The sequence below is a fragment of the Saprolegnia diclina genome (assembly GCF_000281045.1).
Source record: "Saprolegnia diclina VS20 unplaced genomic scaffold supercont1.33, whole genome shotgun sequence".
NCBI classification, from domain to species: Eukaryota; Oomycota; class Saprolegniomycetes; order Saprolegniales; family Saprolegniaceae; genus Saprolegnia; species Saprolegnia diclina.
Window position 1 is genome coordinate 85,053 of NW_008246100.1, and position 20,008 is coordinate 105,060.

The 20,008-nt window shown below is 59.2% G+C and overlaps 6 protein-coding genes across 6 annotated transcripts; 4 read left to right on the forward strand and 2 right to left on the reverse strand.

Moving 5' to 3' along the window:
- Positions 1-136: 136 nt before the first annotated feature.
- On the forward strand, positions 137-1,981 carry SDRG_09959 (hypothetical protein). Its single transcript, XM_008615926.1, has 5 exons — positions 137-851; positions 894-965; positions 1,012-1,086; positions 1,136-1,227; positions 1,273-1,981. The coding sequence occupies exons 1-5, from the start codon at positions 160-162 to the stop codon at positions 1,902-1,904; spliced, it is 1,563 nt and encodes a 520-aa protein (XP_008614148.1). The 5' UTR covers positions 137-159; the 3' UTR covers positions 1,905-1,981.
- A 111-nt stretch (positions 1,982-2,092) lies between these two features.
- SDRG_09960 (hypothetical protein) lies at positions 2,093-12,893 on the forward strand. The gene is made up of 12 exons (XM_008615927.1): positions 2,093-3,284; positions 3,333-3,557; positions 3,604-6,131; positions 6,186-7,719; positions 7,920-8,045; positions 8,087-8,505; positions 8,550-9,291; positions 9,335-9,520; positions 9,569-10,041; positions 10,094-10,247; positions 10,291-10,444; positions 10,506-12,893. Exons 1-12 carry the CDS (start codon positions 2,118-2,120, stop codon positions 12,596-12,598), a joined length of 9,801 nt encoding a protein of 3,266 aa, XP_008614149.1. The 5' UTR covers positions 2,093-2,117; the 3' UTR covers positions 12,599-12,893.
- A 90-nt stretch (positions 12,894-12,983) lies between these two features.
- Positions 12,984-13,869, forward strand: SDRG_09961 (hypothetical protein; the record flags this gene model as incomplete). The annotated part of the gene is made up of 5 exons (XM_008615928.1): positions 12,984-13,054; positions 13,100-13,274; positions 13,325-13,458; positions 13,510-13,599; positions 13,645-13,869. Exons 1-5 carry the CDS (start codon positions 13,001-13,003, stop codon positions 13,867-13,869), a joined length of 678 nt encoding a protein of 225 aa, XP_008614150.1. The 5' UTR covers positions 12,984-13,000.
- A 547-nt stretch (positions 13,870-14,416) lies between these two features.
- On the forward strand, positions 14,417-15,974 carry SDRG_09962 (Ras-like GTP-binding protein C). Its single transcript, XM_008615929.1, has 9 exons — positions 14,417-14,497; positions 14,550-14,571; positions 14,614-14,685; positions 14,729-14,889; positions 14,937-15,022; positions 15,068-15,206; positions 15,252-15,579; positions 15,629-15,733; positions 15,784-15,974. Exons 1-9 carry the CDS (start codon positions 14,470-14,472, stop codon positions 15,908-15,910), a joined length of 1,068 nt encoding a protein of 355 aa, XP_008614151.1. The 5' UTR covers positions 14,417-14,469; the 3' UTR covers positions 15,911-15,974.
- Positions 15,975-15,982: 8 nt separating this feature from the next.
- On the reverse strand, positions 15,983-17,284 carry SDRG_09963 (hypothetical protein; the record flags this gene model as incomplete). Its single annotated transcript, XM_008615930.1, has 10 exons — positions 15,983-16,329; positions 16,376-16,484; positions 16,535-16,607; positions 16,655-16,728; positions 16,773-16,834; positions 16,883-16,953; positions 16,997-17,080; positions 17,126-17,133; positions 17,182-17,216; positions 17,257-17,284. The coding sequence occupies 10 exons, from the start codon at positions 17,282-17,284 to the stop codon at positions 15,983-15,985; spliced, it is 891 nt and encodes a 296-aa protein (XP_008614152.1).
- Positions 17,285-17,586: 302 nt separating this feature from the next.
- SDRG_09964 (hypothetical protein) lies at positions 17,587-19,988 on the reverse strand (the record flags this gene model as incomplete). Its single annotated transcript, XM_008615931.1, has 1 exon — positions 17,587-19,988. The coding sequence occupies one exon, from the start codon at positions 19,986-19,988 to the stop codon at positions 17,613-17,615; it is 2,376 nt and encodes a 791-aa protein (XP_008614153.1). The 3' UTR covers positions 17,587-17,612.
- Positions 19,989-20,008: the final 20 nt, after the last annotated feature.

Here is a 20,008-nt window from a genome sequence, read left to right on the forward strand (position 1 = left end):
CACCGCTGGAGAGCAAGACTGAATAGTCCTGCAACTAGATCATGATGCGGCGACGTCCTCTCGGGGCAATCATGTCGGGTGACCAGCAACATGTATCCCATGCGTTTCGCGCCATTTTTAACCCGTAAAAGAGTAACGAGTGTCGTTGGTTCCGGCGCCATGGCAAGCCAGAGCGTCGACCGCCTCCGCGACGAGATCGAAGCTGTCAAGCATGAAGCCGCGCTATGGATCATCACAACGTCGCCCGATCTCTCGACGCCCAAGCTCGCGATCGCCAACGGCGTGCACCTCGTCGTGCAGATCCGCGACGGCCCCGACATTTCGCTGCCGACGCCGGTGCTCAAGCTCGACTTTGTCTTCACCGCGCACTATGGGGCACTCCCACCGATCGTCAAGTGCCCTGGCACATGGCCGCACGCGATGGTGCATTCCAAATCGCGGGTCGTCATTATGAACCTCCTCCAGCGCACAGAGAAGGGGTGGAGCAAGTCGTATACGATCGGGACCGTCCTTCACGCCTTCCGAATGACGCTACGCCCCACGAATGCGCCGTGGGACCTCCGGTCCCCGCTGCTGCACCGCCTCGAGGAGAAGCATCGGATTCAAGCGGCCGAGATGACGGTCGCCCACTGCGAGAGCGGCGTCGCGTGCGAAATGGGTACACGCTCGGTCATGGAAGACATGTACGTGCTCGTCGACTCGTTCGTGAACGGCGGCGACTCGCTCCTGGGCCTACACCCGGCACTGTACTGCGTCGCGGACGGCCACGCCGGCATAACGTGCGCGCGCTTCCTCGTCGACAATGTGCAGGCGACGCTCGGTGCTGAGCTTTCCAAGGACAAGACGGTCCGGTAGGTAACCTGTCGTTGGTATTGTGATGCGATTTTGTGCAGAGAGGCTCTGTACGCTACGTGCCTCAGTCTCGACCACCGGTTTGAAGAGGCGTATGCACCCTACGACGACACGTAATCTGCATTCTCTCGGCGATCGGCTCGCAAAATGTCTGTTCAGGTCGGGGAGCACGCTCATCGGACTATTTTACGACGGTCTGGACAAGATGTACTGCGTCAACGTTGGCGACTCGCGGTAAGAGCGCACACATGGACGAGACATGTCCATACTAGTGATTGACTAGAGCGCTCCTGTTGCGCGGCGACTGCGTGGTTCAAATTTCGCGCGACCACCGGTGCTCGGACGTTGAAGAAAAGGCGTACATCACCGACCGCGGTACCGTTGTGTTTCAAACCTTCAGAAAAGTATCAATGTTTCTAGGTGGCTTTATTCAAAACGACCGGACGTTTGGACAGCTCACGGTCACGCGGGCCTTTGGCGATGCTGACATCAAGCGCGCGTTTGGCTCGTCGCTCGCCGCGTGGCCCGAGATCTCCGAGTGGTCCATCTCGCCGGACGGCGACGATGTCTTTGTCGTCGCTTGCGACGGACTCTACTCGGTCATGGACAACAACGACGTCGCCAACTTTATTTGGGCCGGGCTCAAGGCGCTGAAGCCGCTGAAGCTCATTGCAAGAGAGCTCGCCAACCACTGCGTCACGGCGTGCGGCGGCGAAGACAACACGTCTGTTGTGCTCATTCGCGTCTCCTTGGACGGGTCGCTTTCGCCGACCAAGTCGACTTCTCGCTTCGCAAGCAACAAAGCTGCCGCAACGATTGAAGATGAGAACGCGGCACTCGTCGACACGCTTCTGAGCTCGTTGGACCTCGAGACCGAGCCGTCGACGACGACACCGCCAATCATAGTGGAAAGCACCATTCATCGGCCACCGGTACACAAGAGTACAAAAGTACCGTTCGTAAAGCTCGAGTCAGCGCGCGCGATCGAAAACGAAGAAGACCTGATGCAGTATCTCATGGACGATATGAACTTCAACGACGCGCCCGAGTAAGAACTCTATGGACCTCTAAATCGTAGAGTTTAATGTGGCAAATACTATATCGGAGAGTGAGAGTTGATGAACCGTGATGCAAATGGATCAGCTATACATTATACAGCAGATGCATCTTCTAAGTTCATTCATACATTTTACGAACAGACTCAAAATTTGCATCGCGATTGCATTTTAAGATCGAAACCGCCGAGCGCGAAAGGCGGCAGCACCATGCAGAGCCAGAGCGCGCTACTCTACACCCTCTTTTGGCTAGCGTGGTTGACGCAAGCTCAGCTATTGCCGCCCGTGCTGCCGCTGACGACCACGTCCCTCATGGCGAGTCCGTCCATGGTGTCTGTTGTCGAAGTTGCGCAGCTGTTGGAGTCACCGCCGCCTGGCTACAAGCTGGAAGCGTCAATGATTTGTCCTCACAGCCTCCTCCAAGGCGTCCAAGTCATTGCAATGACATCCGTGGCAAGTGTCAACCTCACCACCAATAACTCGGTTGACATCGGGGACCTCTCCGCTCTCGTTGGCGCCTTCTCGGCACCCTTTCAAATAGCGCTGGTATGGAGGGATACGTGGACGACATCACTGCCCATAAGCTTCAACTGTACCGTGCAAAGCTCGTTCGTACTTGGTAGCGTGCGAGCGACGTCAACAGCGACAGTGTTGGTGCTAGCAACGCTGGCGCCGAGCCTCCTCCGACTACCGCAAGCGGTGTGGAACGTCGAGCAAGGCGACGCGCCCCTTCAAATACCTCTCGCCGTCGCGACGCTGTCATCGCCATTTTGGCTGCAGCTCACGGGGCCGCTCAACTGGATCGCTCAGCTCGTGTGGCAAGACAACATCTCTGCCACGTCGGTACTTGTGCCTTTGGTGAGCCAGCGAACGTGCGCGGTTTTGCTGGCCCCGAACGGCAGCCTCAATGGGTCGCTTCTCGTGACACCAACCGCCACAGCTCTGGGGACGCTTCCTCTCTTGCTGCGGCTCACTGCGTACAGCACCGCCTGCCTTAGTGCCACAACGATCAGTACGTGCTTGGCGCTGCCGAGCCTTTACGATACAAGTGCCTATGCAGTATCGATCCATCGCCATGTACGCCTCGTCACGCCCGTTCTCACCAGCAACATGTCGTTTGTTGAAGCCACGGCAGGAGTCCCGACGGCCGTCGCGATTTCTGTCTCAAACTTTTCGACGGCGCAAGATGTGTCGTTAACGATGTCGCTGCCGACAGGCATCTCGAGCTCGGGTGCGACGGGCGTCGTGCGTCAAATGCTTGTTCGGCAGAGTGTCCTCTGGAACTACGGTATCACGTGGACGTTTGATGGTGTACTCGCCACCGCCACCGTCGTGCTAACGCTGCAGGCCGATGCCAGTTTCAGCGGGATTGCAGAGGTAGCGATTCATTCACAGCTGCGTGGCGTCCTCAAGCCTCTTTGCTAGGTGCCGATCGCTGTTTCAAGCTATGTGGCATCGTCGGGTCGCGCCAGTGTCGCGACGACGTCCGTGATGCTTTTGGTCTACGGCCGGACATTCTTCTCCCCACCGTGGCCCATGCCAGAGTCCGTGACCACATCTGGCAACGGTTCCCGCTTCGTGTCGGTGGCCATCCCACCTGCAGCGTCTGTTGCGCTCTGGGATCTCTCACATATGCAGTCGATCGAAATGGTGCGAGTATGAGAGTGACGAGCTACGAAAGAACTTATCGGCGTAGGTTGTTGCCAACGGTGTCGTCCTGCGCCCCGTGCTGCTGCCGACAACCGCGTCGATCGTGGGATTTACCATCCCCAGTGGCACCACGTCGGTCTTGCTCTGGCCGCGCGTGAATTTCACCGGCTACGACACGCTCTTTTGGGCGTTCTACAACGATGTCAACAGCTTGCACTCGCTCTCGCGTTCGCGGCTCTTTGTCTCGCTGCAACTGATGCCTCCGACCCTTGACGCAAGTATCGCCGTCGTCGACCGCGCGCTCCACGTGACGCTGCAGAGCGCTGGGACGCAGGATGCGGATGTGTCATTTTTAGCTCGGCTTGTCATACCGACAGTTGTGCCCGTCGTTGCGTGCAACGGGGTCTCGGTGGTCGCCGACACCGACTACCAAACATGTTTGTTTTTGAACCCAGTACCCGGTGCGACGCTGACGGTGATCATCGACGCGTCGTACGTCGGTATCTTTGGCCTTGCCGTCATGCTCACGACAACGAACGGTGTTCAAGTCTCGCCACCGGTGCAGCAACTGTTCAACGTGTCCATTCTGTTGCCGACGCCGCCAACCGCCACGCAATGGACCGCGACAACCGACGTATCGGTAGCGCTGCAGACGCCTGTGCTCAATATCAACAACACGGAAGCGTCCTCAGTGGAACTACAGCCCACTGACCCAGCCGTTGACGTCATCTACCAAGTGGTCGTATCGCAATCATTTGTCACGCCACCGCTAGGCAGTGAGGTGAATACGCTTGCGCCGGTGGCTCTCCAGTGGACTCGCTACGCCTACGGCACAACAACTCTGCAGCTGACATCGACCACCGTCGTCGTCTTGTGGAGCCATGCGGTCGCGGGCCAAATCGTGTCGAGCTCAGTGCACGTCCGGTCGCTCAACGTGTCGGTGTTACCTACCGCGCAAACACCGGTGCTGGCGGTTGTCGTCCCGCACAACGACTCGGTGTGGGGACCCTGGGCTCTCTACTCAAGCGACCCGCTCACATTTACCATCGCCGTCTCAGTGGTCGATCCGACGACCACCGTTGTTTTAACATGGTCCTGCTCGGCCTGCGACCGCGTCGACTTGAACTCGACTATGGCACCCACCATCGCGTTTCCGAGCAGCTCGAATGCACTTGTGCTGAACGTCGCTGCCTTTCTAAGCCCAAATGCCGTCGGTGCGAGCAACTTGACGGTGATAGCCACGGCCAACTGCTCGGGTGTCGCATTTATACAAGAACTGCCCGTCACGTTTACGGTCTACCCCGTCGCTTCGCCGCCCGTACTACGCCTACAGACCCCTACAAGGGCCATTCTTGAGGGCGCCGCACTTGTACTACCCATGACTGTGCAAAACCACTCGATGATCGAGGTTGTTTCGGTTGCCTGCTCGATAATCCCTGCGGCAGCAAGTGCATCTGGTCCTCCAAAGTGGGACCTGACGTCGTCGACGCTGTCGGTGCAGCTCGTGCCGATCGGGAGCGGCGTCGTTGCTATCTCGTGCGTCGCCGTCGCCCAGATTGCAGCCTATAGTTATCCCCGCAGCATTGCCAACGCCAGCATCAGCACCTCGTTTCCTGTTCTTCCAGTGGCCCACGCGCCTCTTCTCACCGCAGCGCCGACGCAGTACACGCTCACGAGTCGCTTCATGCAGTTGCCGATTCTTTCGTCGAGCCTCGCGACCGCGCGGTCGCCAACCATCGACATTTGGCGCTTCCAGCTGCACGGCCAAGCCAGTATGTTTCAAGTCTGCTGCAACAGCTCGAACCTCAACATCGTGGCGTCGGCGACGAGCAACGGCATCGACACCTTTGACGTGCGGCCGAACGCGCCGTTGTACGTGGCAACGATCGGTGCCAACGACGGCGGATCGTTTTCGCTTCGGCTCAGCAGCACTAATGTCGTTCCGACGTCCAATACATCCGCGACAACATCGGTCCTTGTCCAAGCCAACTTTGTCGGCAACAACCTCACCGTGTCCCCGATCGCTAGCAGCGAGGGCGATGTCGTGATGCTGACGCTGTCACTCTTTACACGCCCGCAGGCAACGCTTGGGATCTACGTGGTCTGCAACGACACGTCCCAGGTGGCGCCGCCGTCGGCCCAAGCCATGAGCCCCAGCACATATACGCCGACAGTTGTCTACGCGATGCGGACGGCGCGCGATTTCGTCGACCGACCGACCGTGTACGTCCGCTGTCGCGTGCAGCTGTCAACGTCGGACCCGTGGTATGCCTACGTGCCGATGCCGTCCGTGGTCTTTACCATTGGTAATATTGATCGGTCGGCTCTGGTTCTTGTGGGCCCGACGCTCGGTGGCCGGCTCCAACTGGCCGTCGGCGTGGGTGGCGCCGGCGACGTCTTTACCGTCGCGCTGGCCACCATGCCGTCGGGACCGGTGGTTGTCTCGTTCAGCTCGAGCGGGCTCGTGACGACGCCGACGACAGCCGTCTTCAGCAGTACCAACTGGAACTCGCCGCAGACCATCGTCGTTTCGGCGCCCGCCGGCCTTGCGCTGTCGACCAACCCGTTTCTCGCGTACGTCTCACCTTGTATGAAAGGCTCTAATGCTAAGGGCATGCGCTTGTTTAGGACACTCCAGGTGCAAAGCGCATCGTCGATGGATGTCAAGTACGCTGCGTTGACGCCGTCAAGCGTGGCAGTGACCATCGTGGACGCACCCGACATGACGCCGCCACCGCGTCTCCTCTCGGCCATGTTTGCCGACTCGGGCGCGTCGTTGATCGTGACATTCTCACGGGCCGTCGATCTCTCGGGCTTTTCAGCGTCATCATTTGTCTGCGACCGCGTCTTTGAGACTGCGAGGTTTGGTCTCGGGCCCGTGTGCACCTGGACCACGACGAGTACAGTCGTGATAGGCCTCGGCCTCGGCGCCACTGTAGTTCCATTAGCACCCTGCACCGTTCTCGCCGGGCTCAAGTCGACGTCGACATCGACGCTGAGCATGGCGTCCATGACCGTGTCCGTGCAACCCCCGTTGAATGCGCCCGTACCTGTCGTGTCGATTGCAGGCGCGACCTCGCTCGGCGCCTGCGACGATCTGGTGCTGGACGCCACTGCAACTTCGGGATCGGGCGGGCGACCAATGGCGTGGCGATGGGCTTGTGTCGTCGAGCTGACGCAGCAGCCGTGCAACGGCTCGCTTGCGCAAATCAGTGCGTCGACGCAGGCGATTCGGGTGCCAGCGACCGAGCTCATCGTGGGCGTTGGCTACCGCATTCACCTCAATTGCACCAACTACTTCGGGCTCTCGGGGGCGTCCACGCTACTCGTGACCAAGTCGACGAGTGCGCTGCCCTCCGTGTACATGGACGGGCCGAGCGCGGTGCGTGTGGCCTACTCAAACCCAATTGTCTTGTCGGGCGTCGCGGTGGCCCCAACGTGCAATTCGAGTAGCTCGGATTCTGCAGCGCTGCAGTTGTCGTGGACGATTCGTGAAGCCGCAGCGCCGACGTCGACGAGTCGTAACCCGCGCCAGGTCATTTGGCCGGCGCGCAGCTTGCCACCTGGGACTTACACCGTGTCCTTTCAAGCAGCGACCTCCAGTGGCGGTACCAATACGGCGATCGTAGCGCTTGAAATTGTTCGCTCGGGCCTCGTCGCAACCATCGTCGGCGGCTCCAGTCGCACAGTCGGGGCCGGCGTCGACCTGGTCCTGAACGGATCGTTGTCGCATGATCCCGATGCAGTTGGCTCGAATCCGCCGTTGACGTTCTTCTGGAACTGCACGAATCCCTCAACCGGCGCGTTACTGGCCTTGCTCAACGGCACGACACCGGTGGTCCCCAAGAGTTTTTTGGCAGTCGGCACGACGCTTTTCGTGACGCTCACCGTGTCGGACGCCAACACGAACCGACAAGAGTCGACGTCGACGACCATTACTGTCGTTGCGGGGACGCCACCGATGGTGGAGATTGCTCCGCTCAACCAAGCCAACTTGAATGCAAACTTCAAGATCCTCTTGCAAGGCAATGTGCGCAACAGCGTTGATCCGGCGCCCATCGGTGCATGGTCGGTGGCCAACGACGCCAGCGGGCAACTTGCGACGGCCTTTTTTGCCGTACCCAGCGTACATCGATTCTATGGAAAGCGAGGTCCAACGAGCGTGACATTAGACGTCGTGGACGATGGTGCTGCGGCCAGGCGCGCTAGAGCCGCAGAAAACATACACGTTCCTCTTTACCGGCGCCGATTCGCTCGGGCAAACTGCGACCGCGTCGATGTCATTCACGACCAATGCGCTACCAACCAGCGGCTCGGTTCGCCGACGCCATGCCGTCTTTAGCTGAGGTTCATATTGCATAGGTGGCGGTGACGCCGACGTCGGGCGTTGCGCTCACCACGGTGTTCACGCTGACCAGTCGCAACTGGGTCGGCGTCGCCTTGCCCCTTCGCTTTGCCTTCAAGTACATTCGCGGTCTCCCTACTGACGTACGATGTCGTTTGTGAGTCAGGTTATCACATTGTGGTAGACGGGCGCGGTTGAAGTTCCTCTCTGCGAGTACTCACTGACGACGTCATGGATCACGACTTTGCCGGCGGGTGTCAACGGGTCGGTGACGATCGTCGGGTACGTTGTCGATGTATTTGGCGCTGTCGCCAAAGAGTATGCAACGATCCAAGTGGCCGCGCTCCCCACTGCATCGACGGTCGTTCTTTCACAAGCCACGTCCCTGGAAGCAAAAGCTTTGCACGACGATCCCAGCGCGGTGTTGAGCACCGCGACGCAGCTCGCTGCCGCGCTGCCCTCGGCAGTTGTCGACCCCAACGCTGTCTGCTCGACGACGGGCCAAGCAGTATGCTCGGGTCACGGTTCGTGCGCTCTGGATCCTCCCGCGTGCCATGCGACCGACGCCAACTGCGTCGCATCTTGCGTCTGTACCGCCAACTGGTATCATACGGTCTTGCGCCACATCGTTCGCGACTTGTCGATAGGTTTGCCCACGACTGCAGTGCATCGGCAGAGACGTTGCAGGCCCAGCAAGCCGCGCTCGGCTCCCTGCTCAACGCGGTGGCGACCGCGGCCTTGTCCATCAACCCCACCGTCGAAAGCCTCGAGCAGCAAAGTGCCGCGCTCTACAGCATCGCCGCCAACGCCGACCTTCTCTCGTCAAGCCAGGCAGCGCAGACCTTTGGTTTGTTGCTAGACGTGCTGGCACCGTCTTCCATGACGCTCTTGTCGTCGACAGCGCTTACCACGCTTGGCGGCACAATCTCTAGCCTTCTCGAGCTCTCTGGAGCGACAATATTCACGGACAGCGCCTCGACCGTCGTTGATATGCTGGCGACAGCGCTCCTCGTCTCGGCTGTGCCTGGCGAGGCGCCGGCAACACTCGTGACTCCCAATTTGCGTCTCGCCGTGCGACGCGTACATCCGGCGTTGGCAGCGGCAGGAAGCACCTTGAGCGTGCCGCAAATGACTTCCCAAATCGCTCAACAAGCGGCTACGACAAGTCTCACCTTGCCCGCGGGGCTTCCGTTGGCATCGACTTGCACGCTAGCCATTGACACCCACATGAAGCTCTTCCGACGCAACCTGTACGCATCGAGTGACAACGCATCCCTCACATCCGGTGTTCTTGGCATCGATATGTACTGCGACTATGCGACAACACCGGCTTCGGTCGCCAACCTCTCACGCCCGATGCAGATTCGCATGGCCAAGCTGCAGCCGCAGGTTGCGTACGCTCTCGCCGATCAATCTTAGAGCACTGGAATAGGTTCCATCGGTCGTTCCTTCTCGAGTGTCGGCGTCGTACAACTGTGTCGTTGGCAGCAACGAGACGATCGTCACGCCGTGCGCCGAGCCCACGATATTGGCCTGCAACGGATCGGCCAACTATACGATTCAGTACACCTGTCCTCGTCGTCGCCACGTGCCGAGCTGTCAGTATTGGAATGCCTCGGTAACTCAACGCTTCTACACAATTGGGCGGTTCCAACGGTGGTCGTAGGCGCGGGCGTGGGCCTCCGACGGTTGTGTTGTCGTTGCCGACGACACGGACGCCATCACTTGCAACTGCACGCACCTCACGGACTTTGGCACCCAGATTGTTGAAGCCTTTGACGCGGTCCAGCTCCAAGTTGTCGAGACGCTCAGTGTGCGCATTACGCCCGAGCTCATCGAGGCCAACGCTGCGGTTCCCATCACCCTCGGCGTCTTTTGCGGCCTGTACCTTCTCAGTTTGCACTTGTCGCTGCAGTGGGATGCCCACGACGCACTGGTGTTTGCCAAAGAGCAGCGGCGCCGGCGCGACGACGCCCAGCACCTCTACGTGCCCCCGAAATTGTACGAACCACCGGAGTTCGTGGTCGCACCGACCCGCCGCGCGCGACTCCGCGCATTTTGCAAGAGCGTTTGGGCAGGTCTCAAGGACAACCACAAGGTGCTAGAGATGTTCTTCCACTACGACCCGCACTACACGAGGTCAGTTCTTCCCTTTTGGCAAACAGAAGAAAGCACGATGAACTGTACGTAGACCCCAGCGCGTCATGGTGCTCTTCACAGCGGCCATGAGTGAGCTGCTCATGAATGCGATCCTGTACAAGCTGCGCGCGCTCACGCCAAACGCGGGCACGACTGTGGTCAGTGGCACCGTCTCGTCCATCTGCATGCTTCCCGTGACGATCGCGGTACATTGTCGTGTGGCTAGTAGAGGTATTCACTAGCTGCTAGTTCATCTTGCTGTTTAAAAAGTCGGGTGCGCGCGACCAGTACGTGCTGCGCCTCCAGCTCGAAGACGACACGACGATCGTTGAAGTTCAAGTCGACGCCTACGGGAACCCCGTCGACGAGTCGCAATACTGCATCCGCAAGCGCGACCACCAAGGTACTAACAACTACACATTCCTTTTGGGTCGCAACTCGGTTTTATATTGTCTTTTTCACAGAGCTCGCTGCGAATATACCGTCCCGCGACTTACAAATCGCGCTGTCGCATCTGCGACGCGTCGGTGTTCTCGAGGCCAACGGCATGCCAACGCTCGCCGGCCATGTGTCGATGGCCGTGCATTCTCTCGTCTCCAACCGCGCGGACTCGGATGCTAGCGACGTTGTCGACGCCGGTGCAGCGCACGTTGCTCGGGTCATGCAGGACGCCCGGCGGTCGGCCAAAGTCGCCGTACAAGCGTCGACCGAGGACGAGGTGCCGGTGGTCGAGGTGGTTTCTGACGCGGCGCTGCCCATGCTCTTGGCCATGTGGGGGCAAAAGACACTGCACGCGCAGCTAACCAATGTCGAGCCCGCGGCCCTGTCTGAAGCGACGCTTCGCGCCGCCTCGCAACATTTGGAGGCAGCGGTAGCGCACATTGCTTCGCTGCCGGTGAAATCGCTCGGTCCGATTCCGGCAGACGAGGTGCGGGTCGCGCGGAGCCTTGTCGCATGGGCGCGCACGGTGCTCGCGAGCGCCGACGCGTACATTGAAGACGCGCAGGCCATGGTCCAGCGTATGGCGACTGCGGTCGAGAACGCCAAGCTCGAGCTCCTCGAAGCGCGCGCGCTTCTAACGCACCGCATTTCGTTCCGACGCCGGCTTGTGTTGCACCGCCGCTCGCGACGCTACTCGATCGACAAAGTGGCGCGCGTCCAGCGGGCAACGGCGATGCTCCAGTCGGTCGTGAAGCGCTTCAAGCAGAGCCGGGCGTACGCAGCGCACATCGAGCGCGAGGAGCGTCAGCGCATTGCGGCGCAAGAGCGAGAGATCGTACAGCACCTCCACGGACTAGCTCGGTACCGCAAGCGACTGCAGCTGTACCTCGAGGCGACCGAGGCCCGGCGACTGGCCGCGCTTCCTTTGCACGAGCGGCAGCGCTACGAGGCCGAGCAAGCCAAGGTGCGGTCGCTCTCAGCGCCAGCGCGCGCGCTCTACAACACCATTTTGCGCCAAGAGGCGAGCCGCATCGAGGCGCCCGTTTTCCCGCCGTGGGTACACTATATTCTGTATGGCATGTGCGCCGGGGTCGCAGCGTTTGCTATTTACTTTGTGCTGCTTTTCTCGCTCCTCATTGGCGCCAACGTTGCGCTACACTGGGTCGGGTCGGTCGTCGCCGGCTTGGTGCTCACGCACCTCGTGACCGAGCCCATCGGCATCCTTCTGCGCGTGGGCGTCTTGCCGCTGCTCGCCACCGTGCTTCTCAACAGCACAGGCATCTTCGAGATGCTCGGGGCCGAGACCGTGTCGTGGGGCGCGGCCGCCGCGGTCGGTGTCGCCGGCGTCACACGACTCACGCGCAAAGGTGCGCTTGTGCAGCCCGTCGACACGTCCAGCTTGGTCGTCTCGCCGATCCGCCCTGGCAAGGTCACGGCCCACGCGCTCCAGATGGTTCACGAACAACGGCGAAACGACGGCGCCGCCGACCCGTCGCCTGCCGAGTTGGCGGCCGAGATCGAGGCGGCCAGCGCAACTGCGTACAAGGCGCGCTGGACCGCGCATGTCTCTGGCGATGCAGAACCACCGGTCGCGATGCCACTTGTAGAGCCGCTGAGGCCCCGGTCGGGACCGCCGGTCGTGCACGTGCCCGCCGCGGGTGGCGACACGGCGCTCTTTCCGGCGCAGATCCTCGTGTCGCCGGATCTACCCCTCGTGGCGCCCAGCGTAAGTGACGACAGCGTGCTCTGTCGCCTGGGGTGCGGCGCCAGAGTGCGCAGAATAAAGCTAGAGAGCCACGAGACGCACTTGTGCCCCGAACGACCGCTGGTCTGCCCGAGCTGCAACGTGTCCATAGCCGCGGCGGTGCTTGCTTCCCACGAATGCCGGTCGACGCCCAAGCGACGAGGGCGACTGCCACCGCTCTCGCCAACCCTCTTGCCACCACTGAACGACCATACCTTGCCCCCGCACCAACGCCATGACGACCTGCAACACCAAGCCCAGAACGGCCATGGAGCCGATCATGGCGTTCTCAGCATCGCTCGACAGACGTTGGCCGAGCGTCGCGACGTCACGGAAAAGATCGAGCGCATCTTGCACGACACCGCATGCTAGTAAGCGGCGTGTCGTCAGCAGCACGTGCTGCCACCTTGCCAGCTCACGCTCCAGGTATGGTCCGCCAGCCATCGCAGCCGCCGTTGCCAGCGCATGCAGCCGCGCTCGCCTTGCCTCGCCAGCAGGGCTATCGCTGCGGGTCGACCATGCGCCATGCTCGGGGAGGTCGTCATCTTGCCTTGCAGGATCCAAGCTGCATGGTCCAGGGCAACGGTGAGCTTTTTCTGAAATCTCCGTTTATAAAAATATGCAACGTACAATAATAATAATAAAAGGATCCAACAGTCACTTGATAATTGTATCAAGCGACATTAAATGCGCCACGAGCGGAAATAAAACCACCACTCGGCCACACTATCGCGCAGAGCAACCAGTCCGGAATTGAGCGACGAGGAGACGGACATGTGCTCGCGCTTGGACCTAGCGACGCTCCGCGTGCGGAAGGACCTGAACGAGGTAGACCGCTGGCGCCATGACGAGGCCTCACCCGCCATGTACTAGCTGGCCAAGGGCAAGTTCGCCGTCGAGCATGCGACGACCCAGATCGAGTTCCCCGACGGCGTGGACAACCTGCTCCGTATCCTCATCACGATCGCGATCACGGACCATGCCAGCGCGTACGCCAATGGCGACTTCAAGTTTCGCATCGAGATCCCCAAGGCGTACCCGTTCCACGGTACATCATGCTGCGCCACCGCGGCTCATCGTCTCGACTCTTCTTCGTAGCGCCTGTCGTCTTTAGCCTCGACCGCATTTGGCACCCGAACATTGACCTGCATACGGGCCGCGTCATGTTTGCGATTCTCGGCAAGGACTGGCGTCCGGTCCTGAGCATCAATACGATCTTGCTTGGCCTTCAGGTGCATCTCTCGCCTTTCCTCGACCCGACCATTATCATATACGCACGTTAGCTCATCTTTATTGAACCCAGCATCGAGTTTCCCATGAATGAAGCGGCCGCGAATGCGTTCCGCCATAGTCCCCAGGCCTTTCGCCGCGATGTAGGCATGGCTTGTTCCATGCAAAAACGCTGACGGCCAACGTAGGTGCAACTCACGCTCCAAGGTGGCATTCACTTTGGTCTGCTCTTTGCGCGCCACCCGCGCTACCGCAACGTCCACGGACCCCGGAAGCGCGGGCGTGGCCTCGAGCACGAGATTGAGCAAATGACAATCGTGTCGCCCGACTCGCACGGCGCCATGGACATGACGGACGTCGAGAACGACGACGACCCGTACCCGCCGTCCACCAAGCGCCACCGGATGACGTAAGCGCCTAATTTATTCGTGCCCGCCGTGGCCATGCTTTGTCCGTGGCGCCGCCCGCACCGAGTTCTCCCGGAACGAATTCTCGCAAGTCTAGAAGAACCCAACCTCATCGTTGCCACGCGAGCGAGGGCGACGCATTATTGATCGGCAGAGCTGCTGCGAATGGAAGGAGCTGGGAAAGCAGTGATAGTCCATGGTTCTCAAGGGATATAATAACTATATCCCTTGATGGTTCTCGTCCAAGGATCTCGTCATCGACAGACACTTCGGTAATATAGTCCTTCGTCACTGGGTTCAAGTTGGGTGGGTTTAGCCAAACTGTCGAGCGAGGAAGCCTAGCGAGGTTTCCGGTGGCATCGAGTTAGGGAGCGCTACGCAGGATAGTAGAGCTTGGGGCAAGAAGTGCCAAGGCTTGCTTGGTATCTCTCTGTGGCTGTCGAGATGCTGTGCGAAGCTGCTCGGACCCGCCAATATAACACTATTCCGTCCAATGCACTTAAATCGTGTGGGCATAGAAATTCGTGAATAGTGAATGTTTTCCGGATTGTATCCGGAAGCGGACTTGCGGCAATCCTCAGTCAAGAAGGAAGCGCAAGGTCGACGATGGACATGGCGTGGGGCGACAACTCGTGTACGTGGCAGGCGCATGCGATGGAACATGGCGGCTCATGCTCTTCTTGTAGATGGCTACTCCATGTCGCAAGGGTACTGCCGCCACTACTGGCCATCGCGATGACGCTGCCGTAGATTTGATGACGGCGAGAGCGGGTCGCTGAGCGGCGAGAACAAGCCGCGCATCCTCCTCATGGGCCTTCGAAGGTGCGCCTGCACCTCGCCGACGCACGATGGTCATGTGGCGTAGGAGCGGCAAGTCGAGCATCCAGCGCGTCGTCTTCCACAAGATGTCGCCGCACGAGACGCTCTTCCTCGAGGGCACGAACACGCTCGACATCAAGTACATTGCCAACAACTCGTTCGTGCAGTTCCAGATCTGGGACTTCCCCGGCGACTTTGAGTTCAAAGGTGCGTTCGACGTTCTCGCCAGAGCAGGCTCACTATACCTTGCCTAGACGACTTGGTCTACGGTGGCCAGCTCGTGAACGAAGAGATGATCTTTGGCAACTGCGGCGCAATTGTGTTTGTGATTGACGCGCAGGTAGCGACGACGATATCTGCAGGATGCATAGAAGGGTGTATCTAGGACGAGCCGTACTCGGATGCGCTGTCGCGGCTCCACGATACGGTCACGCGGGCGCACCGCTACAACCCCAACATCTTTTTCGAAGTCTTCATCCACAAGGTGGACGGCGACCTCTTTGTCTCGGACGACCACAAGATCGGTACGCTCCTCGTCCTCGTCATGGTAACCTCATCGTGGGCGGCAGACTGCCAGCGCGAGATCCAGCAGCAGGTGCTTGACGAGATCAACGACGGCGAGCTCGACATCCACATGAGCTTTTACCTCACGAGCATCTACGACCACAGCATCTTTGAGGCGTTCTCCAAGGTCGTCCAGAAGCTCATTCCGCAGCTGCCGACGCTCGAGAACCTCCTCAACATTCTCATCTCGAGCTGCAACATGGAGAAATCGTTCCTCTTTGACGTCGTCAGCAAGGTCTACATCGCGACGGACTCGAACCCGGTCGACATGCAGTCGTACGAGCTCTGCAGCGACATGATCGACGTGGTCATTGACGTCTCGTGCATCTATGGGTATCCCAGTGTCCTCTAGGATCAACTCCAAGTCTCATGTTTCGCGTAGCATGAAGGAAGACGGTGATGGCGACGGCCTCGCCTACGACGCCGAGTCGTCGTCGGTCATCCGCCTCAACAACGGCATGGTGCTCTACCTTCGCGAAGTCAACAAGTACGCACCTGATGGCACGTTGGTTGCGGACGGCTCATGCGCACGACTAGCTACCTCGCCCTCGTGTGCCTTCTGCGCTCGGAGAACTTCACCAAGCAAGGCATCATCGACTACAACATCGACTGCTTCAAGGCGGCGCTCGGCCAAGTGTTCAAGGGCGCGATCAAGGAGGCGTAGACCATACATCTCTGCGACACCAAACGAGGCATGAAAGAGCCAACACGACACGTATTACATGCGACTGCGTGTCTACTTGAAGCCACCGGCAGCAACGACCGCTATGAGGATGAGGACAAGCCCAAACACGAGAAGGCAGCACTGCTTCTTCCGCATGCTCTTCTGGGTCTGGATCGCTTTCGACACTTCCTTGTTGCCAGCCTCAATGTAGTTGGAGGCCGCTTTGACTTGAAACTCGATCTGGTCGAGCATCTCGCCTTGCTGCTCGACGAGGAGCGCGAGGTCGAGGAACATTTGGTGCAGCTCGGCCACACTTTGCTCGAGCTTGAGCACATCTTGGTACTTGTCGTGGCAGTTCATGTACACCTCCTTGATGCTCTCGGCGCTCCCTTGCAGGATCGCACTGCGGTAGATCGCCCCTACGTCGTCGTCCGTATGAGTGCTGCGACGTGCATCGCGTCGTACCTGGGTCGGCCGACCGCATGACCATATCGATTTCTTGTTCGGACGCATCTGGCTTGACGATCTGCACTTGCCGCTTGACCTTGTTCTTCATGTCGGCTTTGAATTTTTGCTATTTTGATACATTGACATTCATCTATGGTAGTATGTACGAAGTCATACCTGAGCTTTTTGGTACTCCTTCATGGTGTCCATAAACTTGCGCGTGAGCGTCGTCGACATGTTGTCTCGAATCCTGACGACCACAATTAGTCTCCAAGTAGCAGGACACATTGGTGGTACCGGATCTCCGAGGCCGCGACCGTCTTGTCCTTCTTCTTCTCGACCGACTCTTTCTTGATGAGCTCGAGCATGCCCTGGACGCCGCTGCATGAGCGACGAAGAAGGAGCGTCGATGGACCTTGGCGTGGGCAGCAATCTTGTTGCTGTTGTCGATGACCAAGCACAGCTCCTGGCTAATCGCTACAAGCCGTGATCATATGGCGACAGTCAAGAGCGAGGGTTTCGTACTCTGCTCTTCGCCGGCGGCAGTCGCCAGCAAGGCTTGGTGGTTAAGCTCGCCAATGCGGTCGGTCGCGAGCCTAGGATCATGGTGGAAGCTAGGTCGAAGCCAGGTGCATCTACCCGATCTTGCTCAGGTCAGCCTGCATGTCTTCGACGTCGACAAAGAACTTTTCCATAAACTTGGGCCGCGTGATCTCGGTCGTGCTACATGCGCCGTGGCGACGGGCACATGCATGGAGAACGGTCTACCTCGAGGCCTACACGAGCATGAACCATCGTCTCCATGGAGCTTTCGCATCATCTACCTCGGAGACGTCGATCGTCACATCCGAGCTCTTGCCTACATGGCGGTCATGCATCGCGGTCGCATCGCGTCGTACCCGTGAGCTCTGCGAGGCGGTCGTTCATCCTCCGCGGTCGATGAAAATCAAAATGGCCGCCGAGTAAAAATACCAGCAGTTTCACCGAGTCCGAAATCTTGCCTCTTTTTAATACCGTTATACTCGGGTTTTGTATCGGACATTGTTTTTGAGCTATTAAACGACACGGATCGTTGCGATCTTCGACTTCCGAGAAGCCCAAGAACAGTCGCAGACAGGTTGTCGCCGAACGAGATGGCTCAGCATGATTGCATATTTGGTGCTAGAGAACACGTACTAATCATTCAATGTACATATACATACTAGTATATATATTCATATAACGTTACGAGAATTCGCGCTCTGTCTCACGCTAGTCACGACTCGCAGAGTGACGTGGCAGCGTACACGGGCGTTGTTGTCACCTCGGGATCGTCGCTGTTCCCGTCAGGGCCTTCGACGTTCAGCTCACTGGCTTCAAACACAGTGCGTCGAAGTGGTGACGCAAACGAGTCGGTGACCGTGCGCTGATCCAACGCCGCCTCGCTCGACCGCAACCGCGGCGGGTTCTTGAGCTCGGGCAGTGCTTTGACCTTGCTGCGACTCGCCATTGGGAGCTCGGTGGCTGCGACGACGTCGTCACCAACTGCCGTCGTCTCGTCGATCGCGACCGAAGCGTCATGACCGAGGAACGTCGGGTTGTTGGACGAGCCGACGAGATGGATGCGCTTGAGAAACATTTGCTGAAAATCCCACTCGTCAATGCCAGGTTTGGTCGGTCGCGGCCACGTGAGGAGCACACCGCGGTGGCGGTAGTTGCTGATCTCACAGACGGGGTATTTGTAAAACGGGTTGGGGCCGACCGGGTGCTGCACGAGGCAGCCGTACGTGGCCTCAATATCGACCGCCAAAAACACCGTAAAGATGGCCTCGAGCTCGCTTATGACATAGTCGTGCATGACCTCGTGGATCGTTAGCGAGTATGCAACTTGCACCGTCTCACCGAGCTTCTGGAGTCGGCGCTTTGTCATCGAGAGCTTGATGATGCCCAAGATCGAGTCGATCTGGCCTTCGGTCACAACCGCAAGGCGCTCGTTGGGCTTGAGGAGCACGATATCGTTGTAGTACGCGCGCGCAGGCTGGCGCAACTGGACCCAGCCATTGCCCGCCATCCCGCGGTATTCCCAGATCAGATACAACCCGTTGAGGGGCAACGTCACGACAGCGCACACGATCAAATTCCACATCATGAGGTCCGCGCCGAGGTTGCTCCCGAGCGCCGAGTAGCTCAGTGTACTCAGTGGCGCCCACGCCGTCGCGCCGCCAAAGAAGCCCGCATAATAGACTGACGGGAAGAGGAGCATGCACGCCAGGATGAGGTCGGGGCGGGGCCGCGTTGCCTCCTTCACCAGCACGATCCACTCGGACGTTGTCTCGCGCTGGAAGCTGCCCGAGTACTCGCGGGGCTCGATGCCCGTGAACGAGTTGAAGCCCGATCCCACGGGTTTGGACTTGCTCGTTTTGCGCGAGGGCGATTTCTTGTCGGCCTTTCGAGCGCCATGCGAATCGTAGCGCACGTGGCTGAGACGCCGGCGCTTCTTGGCTTTGATGGCCATCGTCCGCTTCGAGACGGACGAGATGCCATAGAGCAGAAGCGCGATGGCCTTGTGCATGCCGAGGACGAACCAAAACACGCTGCCCATGAGGTTGGCGTAGTTGAAGTACATGAGCCAGCGCGAGAAGCCCCAGTCGTTGGCCATGAAGAAGTCGAGAGCGTTCACCGTTCGAAAAAACATGTACCGGTCGGCCACGATGATGTAAACTTCGAGAAAGTTGACGAGGCCGGCGTTGTAGTACTTGGCTTGGGACGAGAGCGGGTCGACGGAGAAGCGAAAGAGACTCTTCTTGTGCCCCGACGGCGTCGAGAACGACACGCGCCGGACAAACCCGGAGAGGATGATGACGATCGTCAAGAGCTGCGACGCCAATGCAACGTTGTTGAACTCGCTCGACCGCGGCCGGTAAAAGAACCAGCTAAACGTTGCTTCGTTCGGGTTGAAGGTCCACTTGAGCGGCCGAGCGCCCGTGTCGATCACTTGCAGATTGGTCTCGTAAATGTTGAAGCTCATCATCGTTGGTGTCCATAGCTCGAACGCTTCGTTGTGGAAGAGCTTGAGGTTGTACTGACAACGCCCGTTCACCGCGTCAACAACCATCGCAGTCAGCGTCGCGATGTTGGTCGTCGCCTTGATCGTCGTCGGGAGGTTGTTGATACCGGCCCACGTGACCCCGGCGTTGGGCTTGCCGGCCATCGACGTCGAGTACTTGGTCGTGACGCTAATGCCTTTGGTCGTATTGGTCGCCCATGCACAAGCGACTGGAAACGAAGTGACGTTGAGGCCGAGGGTTGCGAGTGCCATGTTGGAGAAGAAGAGCGCGGACCCCGGCGTCACCATGTGGTTGAGGTCTAATGTTGCCGCCGAGAGCCGCATGCGCATCGAGATGCCCGTCTCGTTCATGTTGAGCATAGCATACGTAATGGGCGTGCCGTAGCCAGCCGACAGCGCGTCCAAGTCCAAGTACGGCAGCATGCGCTGGTGCAAGGCGAGCGCGGCCGTGTTGTAGCCGAGCATGTTGTTGACGGTATCGCTGCTCCGAATGTACTTGGAGAACGCGAGGCAGTAGAAGAGCGAGCCGGTCGTTGCCGTGAAGAGGAGCCCGAGGATCTCGGGCACGCGCTTCGCCAGCCCCATCGTCGCTTCACTTTTTGCTT